Genomic DNA, 18,185 nt, shown 5'->3' with positions numbered 1-18,185 from the left:
TCAATTCATACCCTGGCACCACCAGGCTCTCTAAGGGCGGGACCCAGGCATCGTGGATTGTAAAGATCTCTGGGTGATTCCCGGATGCAGCCATGTCCAAGCACCACAGCTTTAGCAGCTAGTCGTTTGCACTGGAAGCCCAACCCTTCGTTTGGACAGTGTTCCATCCACCAGCAGTACCATCACATCAACAATTAGTCTTTTTCCCATTCTCCCTTAGCACCGGGCACCCGAAGTTGGTGCTGACACCCCAAAATCTTCCTTTTGTCAGTCACCTCTTAAGTGCCATGTCCACTTACAGGAAAGGCTGCACGACTCTCCCCTCTGTCCTTCAGCTCCATTCCCACTATTGAATGATTCATCTCACACACACAAGCAACATTTGTCATTCTCTCATCACTTTCAATTTTTATCATCTCCACTTCCCCTTCTCTTATTAGCATTTTCAACACTGCCACTCCTTTTGCCCTCATGACAATAGGGGTCGATGCTATTTTGGGTGCGTGAAACCTAGGCACAAAGCTACAGGCTAAGGAAGCACAGTGTGGCTGAAACTAAACGGACTTCCTAGGTATCTGCTGTTGGAAGATGGTCAAGGTGGTGTCTTTTTCGCTCTGGAAGGTAGGTTTGTTTACATGGATAACAGTTCATATGGAATCCAAGGCACACTTAAAAAAAAACAAAACACCTTTATTGCTGAAAGTATGACATATGTTCCGTTTTATTCCCATTGCCCTCTTATAGCCTTCCCCCGCAAAGCACACTTTTTGATTGACAATGAAGATCTTCATGGTTGAGAAAAATCAAAACCTTTGTATATTTCAGTTCTAAACTTTCAAATTTGACCTTCTTACATGGGGCACAAATGAGAAAATGTCTACACTGAAAACCAAATGATTTTTATCCAACAATATTAATATGTAAAAGAAGCAGCATTCATTTGGAAGATATTCTCTCAAAAGGCAAAGCAGATGTTGACTAATGCTTCCCTAAAACATCTACCACTCTGGGCTACTAATGAATGGCCGGCAAATCTAGTCCACATCCTCACCCTGCAAATCACCCTCCCTCCACATGCATCATCAGTGGAAAAGTTCATAGTACTGAGAAAATGCACTTGCTTGATAAAGTATTTTCTGTACTAGGTAAGACTTTGTGCGTTACTTTGCTTTTCTCAATGCTATCTCAGATTATTTCTGCAAAACCATCAATGGAAAGCCCACAGAATATGAATTCAGAGTCTATCATGGAAAAAGCGGATCTGATTTCCATACAAATTATAAGATAAAGTGTAGCAATAATTTACTCCAATAATTTTTATGGGAAAGATCAAGAGTATCGATTTTTAAAATAAGGTCTCCACTAATGTCCTAAATTCATTTCAATCCTCTTCCTAATAACTGGTGCTTGAGAAGGAATTTTAGGATAATATTTAAAAGTTAATTAAAACCAGCGTAAGCATTCATGTCAGTCAAGTCTGACCTCTGGTCTAGAATGCATTTAAATGCATGTCACCTTGACCTGTAACACAGCAATGTAAAAAATTTTGGTCAATATAAATCAAGTGTACACTAATTTATACAGCAGGTTTCCTGGTATCTGAATCAACATTAGAAATCTAACCAGTATTTGTTATTCTATTATTGACAAAAGGAAGCATATTTAAATGATAACAAGTACTCAGGGGTGTCATTTGGAAGTTAAATTGTTCCCCAAGGACAGCTTCTGTAAACATCTACACTTAAAGGTCATTTACCACCAAATTATGAACAACTGTTGCATTTATTAGCACAGGCTCAATAGTTTGGAAGCTGCAGCCATCCATTTTTACTGACAATGAGATCTAATTGTTCACTAATAATAAACAAGGAAAACAGACTTTTCTATCAACTTTTATTCCCTGAACTATGATCACTTTTTGAAAATGGAGACACATCACCCAGGCTGGGTAGTTCAGTTGTTAGAATGTTGTCCCGATATGCCAAGGTTGTGGGTGCGATCCCTGGTCAGGGCACAACAAGAATCAACCAATGAATGTATCAATAAATGGAACAACGAATCTCTCTCATGGGTACTCTCTCGTTCTCTCTCTCTCTCTCTCTCTCTCTCTCTCTCTCTCTCTCCCTCCCTCCCTCCCTCCCTCTCTTCCTCCCTCCATCCCTCCCTTCCTCTCTCCCTCCTTTCCTTCTTCTAACAAATAATAGTGTGGTGAAGGCCTGGGGGGGAGTCAATGGGAAAAAAGGGGACATTTGTAATGCTTTCAACAACAAAGATAAATTTAAAAAATAAATTCAATCAATCAATAATTGTTTTTAATGGAGACACAAATTTTTCCATAGGTGTGCAGCCAAAAGTAAAAACCTTCCAACTTCAGAAAGAACCAAACACAGTCTAAAGTAAATATCAAATAAAATACAAAAGCTTGTTTTATATGTTATGTTCATCTGAACTAAAACAAAAAGGAGAAAAACACTACAATGTTTATTTATGGATAGAATGTACATTTTCCTTTTAGAAGGATGTGTGATGGTTAATATTACCGTGGAGTAGACGGGTATTTGATGAAACCTCCTGGGTGTTTCTATGAGGCATTTTTTCGGTGAGGTATTTACTTCAGACCAAGTACAGCAAACTGCCCTCCATAACGGGGTGTCCCTCTTGGGATTTTGGAGGCAACATAGTCTGGGTGTGTTACTCCGGCCCCTTTACCCAGTGACGAGAAAAGCTGCTCGTTTCTTTTGCGCTGGGCCCCTAACGAGAGAAGGCTCTGCAACAGGTCCAGGCTGCTGCGCAAGCTGCTCTGGCACGGGGACCAGCAGATCAATCGATGGTGCTGGAACAGGCAGTGCAGACAGGGTGCTGTTTGGAGCCTTTGGCAGGCCCTATCGGTGAATCACACAGCAGGTCCTTAGGATTCCAGAGCAAAGCCCTGCCATCCTCTGTGGATGGCTACTCTCCTCAGAGAAGCAGCTCTTGGCCTGCCATTGGGCCTTCATAGAGACCTAAAGCTTACCCATGAGCCACCAAGTTACCATCGGACCTGAGCTGGCCATCAGGAACTGGGTGTTAGTTGACGCATCAAACTATAAAGTCGGATGTGCCCAGCAGCACTCCATCATCAAATGCGAGTGGTTCCTAGAGACTGGACCTCAGCAGGCCCTGAGGGCACAAGTCAGTTCCTTAAAGCAGTGGCCCAGATGCCCACGGTTCCCACGCCTGCTGACCACCTTCGCTCTGCCAGCCCGCACCTCTGGCCTCATGGGGCATCATCCCCTTTTATCAGTTGGTGGAGAAAGACTCGGGCCTGGTTTACAGATGGGTCTGCACCAGACGCAGGCACCCCCCGGAAGTGGACAGCTACAGCACGTCTGCCCCTTCGGAGACATTCGTGAAGGACAGCGGGGCAGGCCAGTCCTCCCTGTGGGGAATCTCTGAGCAGTGCACCTGGTGGTTCGCTGTGCTTGGTCACGCAATGCTTTTGCCACACTACCATGGACTTACGGAACACCTTATCCACCACGGTGGCACTCCACACCGCTTTGCTTCTGATTAAGGAACTCACTTCACAGCAAATGAAGTGATGCAATGAGTCCACCCATGATCAGGGAATTCACAGGTCTTGCCATGTTCCCCACCATCCTGCAGCAGTGGGTTTGGCAGAACAGTGGAGTGGCCTCTTGCAGACTCGGGTACAGGGCCAGCTATGTGGAGACACCTTGCAGGGCTGAGACAAGGTTCTCTGGGAGGCTGCATATGCTCTGAGTCAGCGTCCACTGTATGGTGCTGTTTCTCCCACAGCCAGATTCCCGGGAATCAAGGGGTGGAAATGGAAGTGACACCACACACTATTACTTCTAGGACCTGCTGGCAAAATTTTTCCTTCCTGTCCCTACGACTTTATACTCTGTTGGCCTACAAGTCTTAGTTCCAACAGGAGATACAACAAGGATTCCCTGGAACTGGAAGTTAAGACTGCCACCTGACCGCTTCAGCTCTGAATTAACAGAAGGGAGTTCCTGGGCTGAGGAGGGTGACTGATCCTGACTGTGAAGGGGGAGTTGGACACGACTGCACAATGGAGGTAAGGAAGAGTGTGTCTGAATATAGGAGATTCCTTTGGACATCTCCTAGTGATTAAAGTCAATGGAAAATTAAAACAATCCAATTCAGGCAAAACTGCTAACATCTTAAACCAGGGGTCCTCAAACTTTTTATACAGGGGGCCAGTTCACTGTCCCTCAGACAGTTGTAGGGCCGGACTATAGTTTAAAAAAAAACTATGAACAAATTCCTATGCACACTGCACATATCTTATTTTGAAGTAAAAAAACAAAATGGGAACAAATACAATATTTGTATTTGCATGTGGCCCGCGGGCCGTAGTTTGAGGACCCCTGTCTTAAACCCTTCAGGAATGAAGGTTTGGGTCACCCACCAGTAAAGAACCACAACCAGTTGAGGTGCTTGCTGAAAGCAAAGGAAATATTCATATAAATACCAACTATAACCACATGATGAGTTACAGGAATGTAGGCTGTAATTGTCATGAGTATTCCCCCCTTATTTTGTTATATTTGTGTGTATATATCCATATACATATTCACCTACATAAAGCAACTATATGCATTTTCTCCTCTCTCTTTTCTCTTTATCATGTAACATAAGATGCATTAACTTTATACCATAGTTCTTAAGTTACATGATATCAAGGAAAAGAGCAACATGATTCAAGGGCTTTACCTCCTCTTATGGGGAAGGAGTTAGAGCATTTCCTGTTGTATGATTTTTTGCTTCTTTCTGTCTCTTGGCGGCTCTTTGAGGGCGTTGATGATCGGCAGAAGCATAAGGCACTGCCTCATTCTGGGCCTCTATGTTCTGAACGGTCAGTTTCACTGTAATCCTCAGACCCGCCAAACACTGGTTGCTTTGGAGATGTCATCACCAATCTTTTTTGGAGACAGACCCAGGGGGCCAGTACACCTCAGGTAAACGACTATGATCTCGCTGGGAATGAACTTCAGCAGCACGGTGCAGGCAGCTGGTATCAAAGGAACCCAGGTTTGAGATGATCAAAGAAGGCTGCACCTAAGCCCCCTCCAACCCAAAAGCAACCATAACTTTTTTAATGGTCTTCAATGGAAAAGGAAGAAAATAGGGTGAAAAGGACATGAACAGAAGGTAGATTTCTGCAAACAAACCTGTTATAGAATATACTTTACACAAGTATAAAACAAAATTAAAAATTTTAAAGACTAGTTTATTGATTTCTTCTTCTTCTTCTTTTTTTAAAGAGGGGGAGAGAGAGGAAGGGAGAAGAGAGAAACATTGATATGAGAGAATAATACTAATTGGCTGCCTATTGCCCGCCCCTTACCTGGGGTCGATCGAGCCAGCAACCCCGGCATGTGCCCTGACCGGGAATGGAACTGGGAATGGACGACGCCCAACCAACTGAACCACACAGACCAAAATTAATTTTTAAAATAATTCCTAAGAATACAAAATAAAACAAAGCTGGTAGCTAGTTAGTGTTATAAGAGAAGAACCCATCCAAGTAATTTTAAAACACAGTCATCTTCACACTCCTAGTGGGATAGGTCAAAGAACAAAAAAACTTTTTAAAGTATGTTTTAAGCTGTATTCAGTAATCATGTTCTTGATGGTAGTACTGATATTACAATTAAGTCACACTGGTGTGTATAATGTGAGATGAAGTAATTAATCATATGATGTTTTAATCCTATCAAGCTCAGCCTCTAAAGTACTGAGATTTTTCAGTACCATAGAAAGAAGACAAGTTGAAGATAAAAGAGACTAGGAAAAAAATCTTGTTGTCCTGAATTTACTACATATTTTCCCTGTTAAAAATCCCTAGCTTGGACCATTGAAAAGATCTAGAAACCTCCACAAGCCCAGTGTCAATGTGTATTATATACCTTACGACTAGATCATGAGCTCTAACTATCATTTTCCACCAAAAGCAACCAGGGATCTTTAGAGAAAAAGCAAATTCCAGATCTGGAGCAGAAAAGGTAAAAGATGCATGGAGAAGACCTTGTTATAGTAGAAAGCAAGTAAGTTGACACAACTAATATTGTGTCAAGAACACAGCACCCGACTTAACAAAGCCACACCTGAAAATAGGCAGAGCTGGGACAAAATACATATAGGAACACATAGGATGAACATATATGAATGAGTTAATAGATCTTGGCAATATCCTTCGATGGCTGGCTCCTAGCATCACAAATCAAATCTAAAAATGATCAAGCCTCTACTTCTTCACAATATAAGGAACAGAAGAATCTATATATATAAAAGCCTAAGCGACTGGCCAACTGTTTGACCAGTAGCTATGACGTGCACTGACCACCAGGGGGTAAACGCTCAATGCACAGGCATGGAAACATAGAACAGACTGATGAATCTCAGAGGGAAGGGGGAGGGGAAAGGGTGGGAAAAGATTAACCAAAGATCTTATATGCATACTAGAGGCTTGGTGCACAGATTCATGCACCTGTGGGGTCCCTCAGCCTGGCCTGCGGGGATTGGGCCAAAACCGGCCCAGTGCATGGATTCGTGCACTGGTGGGGTCCCTTGGACTAGCCTGTCAGGATCAGGCCGAAAACCGGTTCTCCGACATCCCCCAAGGGGTTCCTGATTGCAAGAGGGTGCAGGTCAGGCCGAGGGACCCCACCGGTGCATGAATCCAGGCACTGGGCCTCTAGTGTGTTAATAATGACATAAGGAAGTAGTCAGCAAAATCCAGTGTGGGAAAGTCTACGGGGACAAATGTCACAGTCTATACAACAAAATATTTATAAAAGAAAAAATAGAGAGATGGAAAAAGAACCTATCAATTAAAAAAGACTAAGGAGACATATTAAATAATCTCATTTCATGAACCTTGCTTCAATCCCAACTCAAACAAACTGCATATTTAAAAAGGAGCATGCATGGGAAAATGAAGGAAATGTAAAACTGGATTGATATTTATGAAATACTGCTTATTTTGAAATGTCTGATAATGATATTGTAATTGCACTTTAAAAGGAGAACCTGAACATACAAACTGAAAATATTCAGACAAGTCTGAGATTTGCTTCAAAACGAAATGGGGAAGGACGGGCAAGGAATGGCGGGAAAAAGTAAGAAACAAAACTGATCTGAGTGGATCATTTTTAAAGCTGAGTAAAGGGGTCATTATTCTCTCCACTGCTAAATATATTGAATTTTTTCCATACTAAACAGTTATTTTTAAAAGGGAGGAGGAACAAGGCAACAATTGAAAATTAAAACAGAAAAGACATATAGAAAGCAAAATAACAGGAAGTTCCATGGAAATCTGAATGAGTACCTGGAAAACCAGCATAAAAATTCAAGGTGCTTATATGTATACTAGAGGTCTGCTGCACGAATTTGTGCATGAGTGGGATCCCTTGGCTTGGCCTGGCCTGCAGAGATCGGGCCAAAACTGGCTCTCCGACATCCCCCGAGGGATACCGGGTTACGAGAGAGCACAGGCCAGTGCACATCATAGTGACTGGTCAAATGGTCAAACACTTAGCATATTGGGCTTTTATTATATAGGATATGCATAGCCCATGGACATAGCCAATAGGGCGGTGAAGGCCTAGTGGGGGGAGGCCATGAGGGGGGTTGGTGGAAGGGATATATGTAATACTTTCAACAATAAAGATTAAAAAAACAAATAAAAATGCAAGGTGTGAGCCTGAAGGGTCCTTTGCTTTAGAGGGATGCAGTGGGGAATGGAAGAGAGTAGAGAAGGTGAAATATGTATCTCTATGCCGTCTATAATACTATTTCCTAATCATGTACGTATGTGCATTAGCCTTTATGATTTTGAAGAAAAAAATGGAGTAAATAGGCTTAAAAAAACTGACCCCAAATACACAGGTTGATACACACAATTTGAAAGCTGTAATAAGATCAGTTGGTTATAGGTGACTGCTACTTCTGAAGTACTTCAAAGTATTTGGGAAGAGTTTATTTTAAATAGCATAAAATAAGTAATTCTGGACTTCTGTTTACATTATTAATTCACATTAAAGAGCTCTAAGAAAATTAAACTTCAAGGCAGCCCCTACTCAAAATAATAAGACTCAGAACATAGCCAGAGATACCATTCCTTGTGCTTTGCAAAAATAATCACATTTAATCCTCAAACCACCCAATAAGGTAGGTACTAGTATTCTCTCCCCTTTTACAGCCGAGGAAAATAAGACATAGGAGATTAAGGAGCTTGCCCAAAGTCAGACTTTGGGCTAAATGTTCAAAGCCAGATTTGAATGCAGACAGCATGAGTTCATAGCCTGTGCCCTTCACCTGGAGGCTGTGTCAGCGTCTGTCATAAACTGGTGGAATCACATAAATAGGCTTTTGCCAACTGGCAAATCTTACCCAGGAAGCATCTGAGGTAAACACTATTTTATTTGGCTTGCCCCGTTTTTGAGACAGTGTGCTATGATTTGGACTACTAACTAACATCAAAGCAGAGGAAACAATGCCATGTGGTATCCTGGATCAGATCCGGGGACAGAAAAAGGGCATTAGTGGAAAAACTGGTTAAATTCAAATACAGTCTGGAGCTCAGGGAATGGTAATATACCATGCTCGTTTCCTTGTTGTGACATTACAACGGTAATGCGTCATGTTAACAATGGGGAACCTGGGAGAAGGGTATATAGGAGCTCTCATGACCAACCATGCAGTTGTTCTGCAAATCTAAAATTATTTCAATATTAAAAGTTTACATTAAAAGAATGGATCAATCACAAAGTAAAAACTACTGGGGAAAAAAAGATTAAAATGTATTTCTAGCTCAATGAAAACAAATTTACTTCTGTCCCCAAATTTCTAAGCACCATATTTGCACAAAATCCAATCCTCTTGTACCTATTTTGATTTTTAAGGGAATGGAGTATTCTGTGTGTTAATGTTCAAGAATATTTTCAAACTGTATTTGTTGTCCTTAAGCAACATAGCTTACAAATGTTAGATTTAATCGCTCCGCATGTATTAAGTATTTAATGTTCACTTATGCTGCGTGCTTCCCATGGGTGAGGCAGTGTGCCGGCTTTGTGTTTGCTACACAAAGGGCTCCTTCATCGCAGACGCTTACAATGGGTGATTGAAAGGTGCTGTGTGGACATTGTGCCCTCACTGCCCTTCCGACCTCTCCCACTGTGGTGTCTATAGAGTTCAGTGGCAGGAATGACGGACCTCCTTCCCAGCTCCAGATGCCCTCTAACTATTTTAACTCTCTGGTTAACCTATCCTTGCCATGGTGATTGGTTCAGTCAGCCCTAGCCTCAGCCAATCAGCACCCAGGATTCCCCTGGCGGCAGGTCAGTTAAGAAACCAACCTGGGATCATGAGAGAGGAAGAGAGATGCATTTGTTCAGAGCTTCTGGGGGGAAAACGTCCTTCCTCTCTTCCTCTAGATGTTATAATATTTTTAAAAAATTGTCTTTTAATCTGCAGCTTGTTACCATTTTTTTTTCACCTGGTGGAAGCTACTCTGAGGATGAAAGCAAACAGAGAGAGGAGGGCCACTCTCAGGTAGCCAGGCCCCTACCTCAACCTCCCAGTCTCATTCTCACAAATGGGAAATGGCAATAATAATACTTCTTGCAGGTCACTGTTCATGCCAAGGCAATATCTGCATTGTGGTAATGTTAAGAACAGCAAAAACAGCTAGCGCTGTGATTATATTGCAACAGGGAAGTGCAAGGTCTCTGTGACTCCCTCTTGTGTAAGCCTGCACTGTTCCCATGACCTTCGGGTAATAGCTCCTGGGTTAGACATGCTCATCATGAGAGGACTTCTGCTTGGGGCTTGAGTTTTTATACAAACAGTCCCTCCCACTTTCCCTTCCCTTGACATAAAAGAAGCCTGAAGTCCATACCTTCTTAAACTGGATCTTAGGATTAGGTCTCGCCGCTTCTTGGTTTGAGCCTTCTTGATCAATAAACTTTCCTTACTCCAACTCTGACATTTTGAGTTTTAGCCTTTCGATGTGTCCAGCACACAGACTCTGGACCAGTGGCAAGATAAAGGCACTGCTAATTTTGTGGTAAATTTTCATTTTGGTTATGTTTAAGAAACCTTCACCTGTCAGATAGCCATAGTGAAATAGTCACAGGAGAAATTATACTTTGGATTTGCTTTAAAATATTCCAGAATTTTTTTAAAAAGGGAAAAATGAGGAGTGGTGAATAAGATAAAAATTGTGAAATACGGAAGGTGAGAAATGAGTAAATGGGGGCTCACAATATTGTTCTATTTTTGTATTTTAATCCATAAAATATGAAAACAATAATGATCCCTGTGTATAACATGCATCCCTGAAACTGCCTTATGCATTAAAAAGCAGGATACATCAAGTAATCAGTAAGAGTCCGATCCCAAGAAAGATGCATTCGCTTAAGCACAACAGTTAAAATAAACCTGAAAAACTACTTAATTCAATGCCTTAATTTTTACCGCTATGTTAAATAATATCTAATATATTCAAACTTTTGTGTTGTTACCGAAGCAGTAATTCCAGTTTTGCTGTTTTTAACCAACAGTGTCTGAAAATGGAAAACACTAGCCTGTTCCGGCGCCCAGGACTGCTTACCCTCACATCCGACGGGTGGTTCTCCATCCTCCATCCTCCCCTGACCGCTCAGCCACATCGCGCTCCTTCCTTCTTGTAAAGTGTCCGCCATTTCTTCTCTTCCTGCGTCACACTTCCTGCCTCACACTTCTCCCTCTAGATCAGTGGATCTCAACCTTCCTAATGCCGCGACCCTTTAATACAGTTCCTCATGTTGTGGTGACCCCCAACCATAAAATTATTTTCGTTGCTACTTCATAACTGTAATTTTGCTACTGTTATGAATCGTAATGTAAATATCTGATATGCAGGATGTATTTAGGCGACGCTCCTGTGAAAGGGGTCGCGACCCACAGGTTGAGAACCGCTGCTCTAGATGCTCTACGAATAATTCCTTGCTCATGCAAGTTCCAGGTTTTACCTGCAGTCCTCCCTCTTTCCTCACTCCACCTGCTCTTCCTGGGAACATCCACTTGTTCACTTTTTCATCTTTTATGCTGAGTGACCCCCTAGAGCCCTACTTCCAGCCCAGATCTTACACATCCTGAACTCTAAAATCAAATGGCCTCACCCACCATGAAAAACTCAACAGGTCCCAGATGAAATACGCCCCCCTCCCCCGCCACCCACCCACACCCATGGGAGTCACCCTGCTGTCTCACATTGGGTCACCAGACCCTGGGGATGCTTGTAGTCACCCCCTTTCCTTCCCAAGTTGCCTTAGTTCAGGCCCTCATCCTCTTCTTTCTGAAGTTTTGCAAACTTCTCTTAAATGATTAATGCTTTAGGGTCATCTTTCTAAATGCAAAGCTCATCATGTTACTTCCTTCCTTAAAACTCTCCCGAAACTTCCCACTGTCTGAGGGTGAAGTTCATCCTCCTCTGTAGCCCTCAAGGCCAGTGAGCTGGTCCCTCCCCGCCCCTCTGTCAGGGATTACCCTGCTCTGCTGATTTTCTTCTATCAAAAGACTCGATCATTCACTATTTATTCCGCAGGCAGGTGTCATTCTTGCTGTGTGATGGGCCCTGCACTGGGGCACAGCAGTGGGGACAGACACTGTCCTAGTTTTGAGGCGCTCAGAGCCTAGCAGGGAAACAGATTTAAAGAAATAAACTGGGGGTGGGGGATGGGGAGCTTGGTGTGGAGAGAATAACCTTCCCATGAAGTAATATTTGACTTCATCGGTATTTTGTTACAATATCCTCTCTTGTTTCTTTGTAAACTAAAATGATTTAGAAGTTGCCTTTGTTTTTGGAGAATCTGGGAGTTTGAAATGCCTTTCTGCTGAGATGAGCATCTGCCCTGCACTTCCTCTTTGTAGAATTCACAATCCCAGCAAAAACCTAATCAGATTTCAAGTCAGCATTCCTCAGCGACCTCCATCCCCACCCTTCAGCACAATACCATGAAGCAGAGTCTATTTGCCCTCTTCCTCCCTAACTCTTCCCTTCCCCACCCTTCTCTCTAACCCTTCCCTACCTAACCCTAATCCTTCCCTACCTAACCCTTCCCTACCTAACCCTAACCTTTCCCTACCTAACCCTTCCTTTCCTAACCTTAACCCTTCCTACCTAAACCTTCCTTACCTAACCCTTCCCTACCTTCCCCATCCAACGGGCTGGGAAGCCCTGAGGGCAGAAACAACATACTCCAATCTTTCAATTCCCCACTTGGCACAGTGCAGGCTCACAGTAAATGTTTAAATGTTAAAAGGGTAAAAGATTCACTCTTTAAATGTAAATTATGTTGTACATCGAGCATAACTTTGTGAATAACAATGGAGCAATATTTATGAAAAGACAGGCCCAGCAGCAGCGCTTGCAGTTAATGTTCTACAGAATTCCTAGCAGGAGGCATAAAAAGCATGCACAGGATGTCTTATTTCAACACCTGACATAGTTGCCAAAAATCAGAAACAAACAGCAACGCCATACAGGGATCTGGATAAGCACACTGCGGTGCATTCCATCTGCGGAGGATCCCTGTGCGCCTACTTAGGAGGAGACAGACCTATCCCTACTGACACCGAGAGAGATCCACAAGGTGGAGGAGGAGTCATAGTAAAATCCTGCCATTTATCCAAAGGCAGAAGAAGCACAGGTCACAGCACAAGGAGAAACGTCACTAAGAAAGCTCTCCTGCTTATTACCTCGGAGGGCACAGAACTGAAGGCAGGAGAGAAGAGCCACCCTTTTCTCCTTTAAACTTCCTATTGCTGAATTTGTAAGAACGCGGTATATTTCTTTAAATTAATACACAAACATAATCACTAATGTAAAAAGTTATTGGTACACTAACAGATATGTTATTTCACCAACTTCTTGTTTAGGAAATGGAAATCTTTTTAAACTCTAGGTTGCTGTTTTTTAAAAGATGAACTGTTACTCATGGCTATTCCCAGCACCTACAAGAGACATGCTAGCAGATCCTCAGTTAACATCTGCTGAATGAATAAGCTGCTGTACAAGTATAAAATAGTTGCTCACAGGGAACAAAGTATCTAAAAGCTGCTTCACAAACTCACTAAGGACAATATCACTTGCAGGTGGTAACTTGAACAATATGGTTACCAAGCTAAATAAGTTAGGATTTTGTTTTTAAAGCACACAAACTCTCATCACATAAGCAATCTTCAAACTAACAAGTTTATAAAAAAAAAAGGGGGGGGGGGGCTCCTTTGAAATCAGTTTAATTTGCAACCTGGAGTCCGGCACGTTCCTGGCAATAACTCGGGAAATAAAAAGGTATTTGAAGATTTGGGAGGAAAACACAGATGCTCGAACAGAAGAAAATCAATAGTGACCAATGAACCTTAATTTTAATCTACTCAGAAGTGCTTATTTGGGGAGGTGATTAACTTGTAGCTCAGACTACTGAGACCACCTGCATCTGAAGACCAACTTGCCCCCAAAGCAGCCTTATCTTCAGATCCTTAAAGAATGCCCCAAAGGCAGTGGGCCCTCCTGACTGCTGATGCTGGTGGGAGAGGTGAGAGAGCTGAAAAAATGAAAGACAGCCAAGGTTTCAGGCCTAAGGAAAAAGCTTCCAACAGTTCAAATTTAAGTTCAACTCCCACCCCTTTTAAAGGAAGCTACAGAATGTTTAACCACAGGTTAATTCATGGGAAAGTATTATCTATAAAAATAATGACCACCATGGAGCCCAACTTGTTTTGGGACACTTGGACCAATAGTCTACTTAATTCTAAAAACTCACATGCTCCCTGGACTTTTTTTTTTTCCAATCACTACAGGACTCCTAATTCTAAAAATCCCTTTGAGAGAATGATTTTAATTCTTCCTATGAAAATACAAGGTACCCAATAGGCTGTCACCAAAACGGGTAACTTGTGGAAAGAGGAGAGATCAAAATACTTGGCTGCTAAATCAGTGTTAACAGGTGTTTAGCAAGTGAGTGAATTCGTAGTGAGTAACATAACAATCTGAACTTTCAGGCTGCCCTCTGAAACCTCCTCCAAAGCCCTCCAGTTCTTTAACAACTGGAAATAAATTCTTCCAGCTCTACCCGGCCAGAGGCACTTCTCCCTCTAGCAAGGACTGTCTGGAAAAAGATGTCTGAATTCATTGGGAAACCAACCACCTACGGTTTACTTACTAAACTTGTTACCAAAGGTCCCAGGCCCTGGTCTCCGCCCTCCCGCCCACTCCTCCCCTTCGGAGAGCAGGGGCCCTGGTTCTCATTTCTTAAAGCTCCTAGTCCGAGGTATGGAACAGGTGCTCATTAAGTATCCCATTTAGCCATTTCATGGCAAGGAACCAGGGGGAAAAAAACTTTGGAAACCATCTAAAAGCATCGCATGTGTTCACTTAGGCTAATAACCACAAATGGTTGTTTTTTAAAATTAGCATATCCATCCGAATGAAACCTACAGAACTTGGAAGCCCACATCCACCCGCCGCAGCCAGCAGTGTCTGGGCAGAGGGAGCAGCTGGTCGCAGAGGGACGCAGCCCAGCGGGCTCCCGAGGCCGGGCGGCGCGCGCATGGCAGCGCCGTGTCCGGGGACCCCACTCCCTGGCTTCTGGCTCCCAGACCCGGAGCGGGGCAGGGAGGTACGAGGGACGGAACCGCGGCACCGGGACGGCGGGCAGGAGGCGCCCGTTTCCTTGACAACCGCCCCAGGGCGCAGCCCTTCCTCTGGGCCGGGGGAGGGGAGAGAGCGCAGGGACCCCGGCGCGGGGACGGCGGCGGCCCGAGGGGCACCTCCCGGACTCCGCGGCCTCGGCCCGCACCCCGGGGCCCGCGCCTACCGTGTATGCCCGCTCCAGGTCACTCTCCTCGTAGCGAAAGGACGGGATGTAGACCTCCATGGCTGCGCCTGGCGGCCGGCGGACACAGAGCAGGGACGGCTCCCGGCTCCCGGCCGCCGCTCCGCCCCGGCCCGCCGCCCCGCCTCTCTCCCCTGCGCCCGCGGGACCCGAGGCTGCGCGGCGTGGACCCAGGTCCGCCGCGGTCCCGCCGCCCGCGCGCTCCGGCCGGGCTGGCGCCGCACCGGGGGACGGGGAGCGGCGGAGCGGGGGCGCGGGGCTGCGGGCGCCCGGGTTCCAGGCCTAAGGTCTGCGGAGACCGGCTGGGCCCGGAGGAGGCGGGGCCTGAAACCTGCGAGCCTGCAGAGCAGGGTGTGCGCACCTCCGCGCGGGCGCGGGGGTTGGGCCGCGGGCGCTCCCTGCCCTTCGGCGGGAGCTGGATTTGCCATTTGGGAAACATCATCCTGACCAGATTGCAAGACCGCGAGGAATAGAAAAGCATGGAGCTTCTTCATTGTGTGCTGGTTGGCTGAATTTTCATTTTAACTCTCGGCTGGCAATAGCAGCGAACCCTCCAACTTTTACCCAAACTTGTCTGTTGCCCTACGATTCTCGTTCTGAGTTAGCCCAAAAGTCTTCTGGTCACCGAGAAAAAACGCTTGGGCTTCTTGCTCCGATTCTAAAATGCTGCCTCACCTAATAACCTGAAAGTATCTAAAAGATGAAGTGATCAGTTACCTTTGTAAACTCCGAGTTTCTTCCTTAGCTTAGAGCACAGAGAATAGAAACTTGGAGGTGACTCGCGGGTCAGAGAAGTGACCTCATCTGCGGAGCTTCTTGTGTTGCAGGCAAACAGCTGCACCTAACTCTGTGCTTGAAGCCAGGGGGCCTTTCACCTAGGAAAGCTCTGAAGCTTGTGATGAGACCCTAAGCCTAAGCCCTGGAAAAGAGAACAGTCGGGCCCTTTGATTTAAGAGCCTGCATGACGTGGACCCTGCAAAGCCTTCTACGTTAGCCTCATCTGAAGACCCACCTACTCACCCACTCGCTTGCAATTTGTGTCTGCCTCTCAGAACTCCATGCCTCAGCAAAGCTGTGCCCTGGCCCAGACCTCCCTTTCCTCTTTTCTTCTACTGGCACGCTTGCAACCAAATAGCTCCATGGACTCCATGCTGTCTGAGTCTGGAGCCCAGATTGTAGGGTCCCTGATCCTCTGGTGACTATCACACTGTATTGTGTGATTTATTTATCTCCCTTACCCACTGAGTTTTGGGGAAAGTACCCTTAAAACACACACACACGCACACACGCACACACGCACACACACACACCACGTTATTCCCTGCTTGCCATATTGCCTGGCACATTTTTCTTTAAAAAAATATATATTTTATTGATTTTTTACAGAGAAGAAGGGAGAGGGATAGAGTTAGAAACATCGATGAGAGAGAAACATCCATCAGCTGCCTCCTGCACACACCCCCTCCCCCCGCTAGGCATGTGCCCACAATCAAGGTACATGCCCTTGACCAGAATCGAACCTGGGACCCTTCAGTCTGCAGGTCGATGCTCTATCCACTGAGCCAAACTGGTTAGGGCCTGGCACATTTTCTTGAAAGCTTTATATAAACATTTGAGGCCCAATACACGAAATTTGTTCAATTGTAGGCCTTCCTTCCCCCGGCTGCCAGCACCGGCTTCCCTCTGGCACCCGGGACCCAGGCTTCCCTCCCAGCCCCGGCTTCATCTGGAAGGACGTCTGGTCTAATTAGCATATTACACTTTTATTATTATAAATTTAAATACTCATCTCTACAAAACCAGTGGAATGCAGCAGGTATTTTACTATGCCATTGCATACCATGTCTCATTGAAAACTCCTGACAACTCCACAAGGAAGTGGTATGTGCAATAAGATTTATAAGGACTAAGAAGTAGTGTTTCTGTTTTTTTATTTTTAAAAATAATGGCTCCTGATGGCAGAAGGCCCAAAAAGAATTTCAAGATTGGTTGAAACAGATTATTAAAGTCTCAGTGAGTAATGTAACCCACTATTATCCTATACTAGAGGCCCGAGGCACGAAATTCATGCAAGAGGCTCAGCTCAGGCCCCCCCCCCCCACCACCACCACCACCACAGCTGCCTCGGACCCTGGCTCCTGCTGCCACTGTCACTGCTTCATCCTGAAGGTCATCCGGAAGGACATCTGGTCTAACTAACATATTACGCTTTTATTTTTATAGAGCCAGAAGGATGTCCAGGCTATGCTAATTAGACTGGACAGCCAAACGATCTTCCAGACATCATTCCAGACATCCTTCCGGATGAAGCTGCCACAGCAGGGGCTGAGCAGAGGCGGTTAGGGGTGATCGGGAAGGCAGGCAGAGTGGTTAGGGGTGATCAGGCAGGTAGGGGAGTGGTTAGGGGTGATGAGGCAGACAGGCAGGTGAGCGATTAGGAGCCAGCAGTCCCGGATTGTGAGCAGGATGTCCAACTGCCAGTTTAGGCCCGATCCCGCAGGCAGTTGGACATCCCCCAAGGGGTCCTGCATTGTGAGGGGGTGCAGGCCGGGCTGAGGGAACACTCCCCCCCATGCAGGAATTTTGTGCATGGGGCCTCTAGTCCTATATAATAATAGACAAAGATTGAAATTGACCATACCTTCACTATGCCTCCCATTGGCTAATCAACAAGGTATGCAAATTAACCGCCAACAAAGATGGCGGTTAATTTGCATACGTAGGCGCGAAGGGTGGAGCAAAGACAAGGCGGCTCCGGCCGCCAGAGCTGTGAGAGGCTTGAAGGTGCCTCCGGCCAGAGCGAAGGCCTGAGTCCCGGGTGCAGGAGGAAAACCGGCGCCGGCAGCTAGGGGAAGGGAAGGCCTATTGCACGAATCTTTTCATGCAACAGGCCTCTAGTAGATAATAAAAGCCCAATATGCAAACTGTCCCCTCGGGCAGTCGGAGTTCGACGGAGATTTTGACCAGGAGTTCAACTGCTTGCTATGATGTGCGCTGACCACCAGGGGGCGGCATGAAACATGGCAGGCATTGGTGATGCGGTGCTGGCAGTGGGTGGCAGTGGAGGCCCTGCCAGTCCCAATGGGCCCCGATGAGAGTGGGATCGCGGCGGGATGGTGGAGCAGGTGAGCAGGTGGCGCCAGGTCAAGGCAGGTGCGAGCGGGGCCAATCACCCCGCCGATTGCCCTGCAGATGGCGACCAGCGGCGGTGGCAGTGGGGGGGCAGGGCTGCTGCTCAGCCGCCCGGCGCTGAGGGAGCTGGGTGGGGGACCCTGC

At 45.5% G+C, this 18,185-nt stretch overlaps 1 protein-coding gene across 1 annotated transcript in view; it reads right to left on the bottom strand.

Annotated features, from left to right (window-relative positions):
• Nucleotides 1-15,024, bottom strand: part of SNX24 (sorting nexin 24) — a 131,341-nt gene extending 116,317 nt beyond the window's left edge. Inside the window, exon 1 of the mRNA XM_081088813.1 lies at nucleotides 14,892-15,024. Within this exon, the coding sequence (XP_080944939.1) occupies nucleotides 14,892-14,951 (60 nt within the window). The 5' untranslated portion in view covers nucleotides 14,952-15,024. The remainder of the gene's footprint in view (nucleotides 1-14,891) is intronic.
• Between the last annotated feature and the right edge of the window lie 3,161 nt (nucleotides 15,025-18,185).

Source organism: Myotis nattereri (genome assembly GCF_964212035.1).
Source record: "Myotis nattereri genome assembly, chromosome: 4".
NCBI classification, from domain to species: domain Eukaryota; kingdom Metazoa; phylum Chordata; class Mammalia; order Chiroptera; family Vespertilionidae; genus Myotis; species Myotis nattereri.
This window is presented reverse-complemented; position numbering and strand designations above follow the sequence as displayed.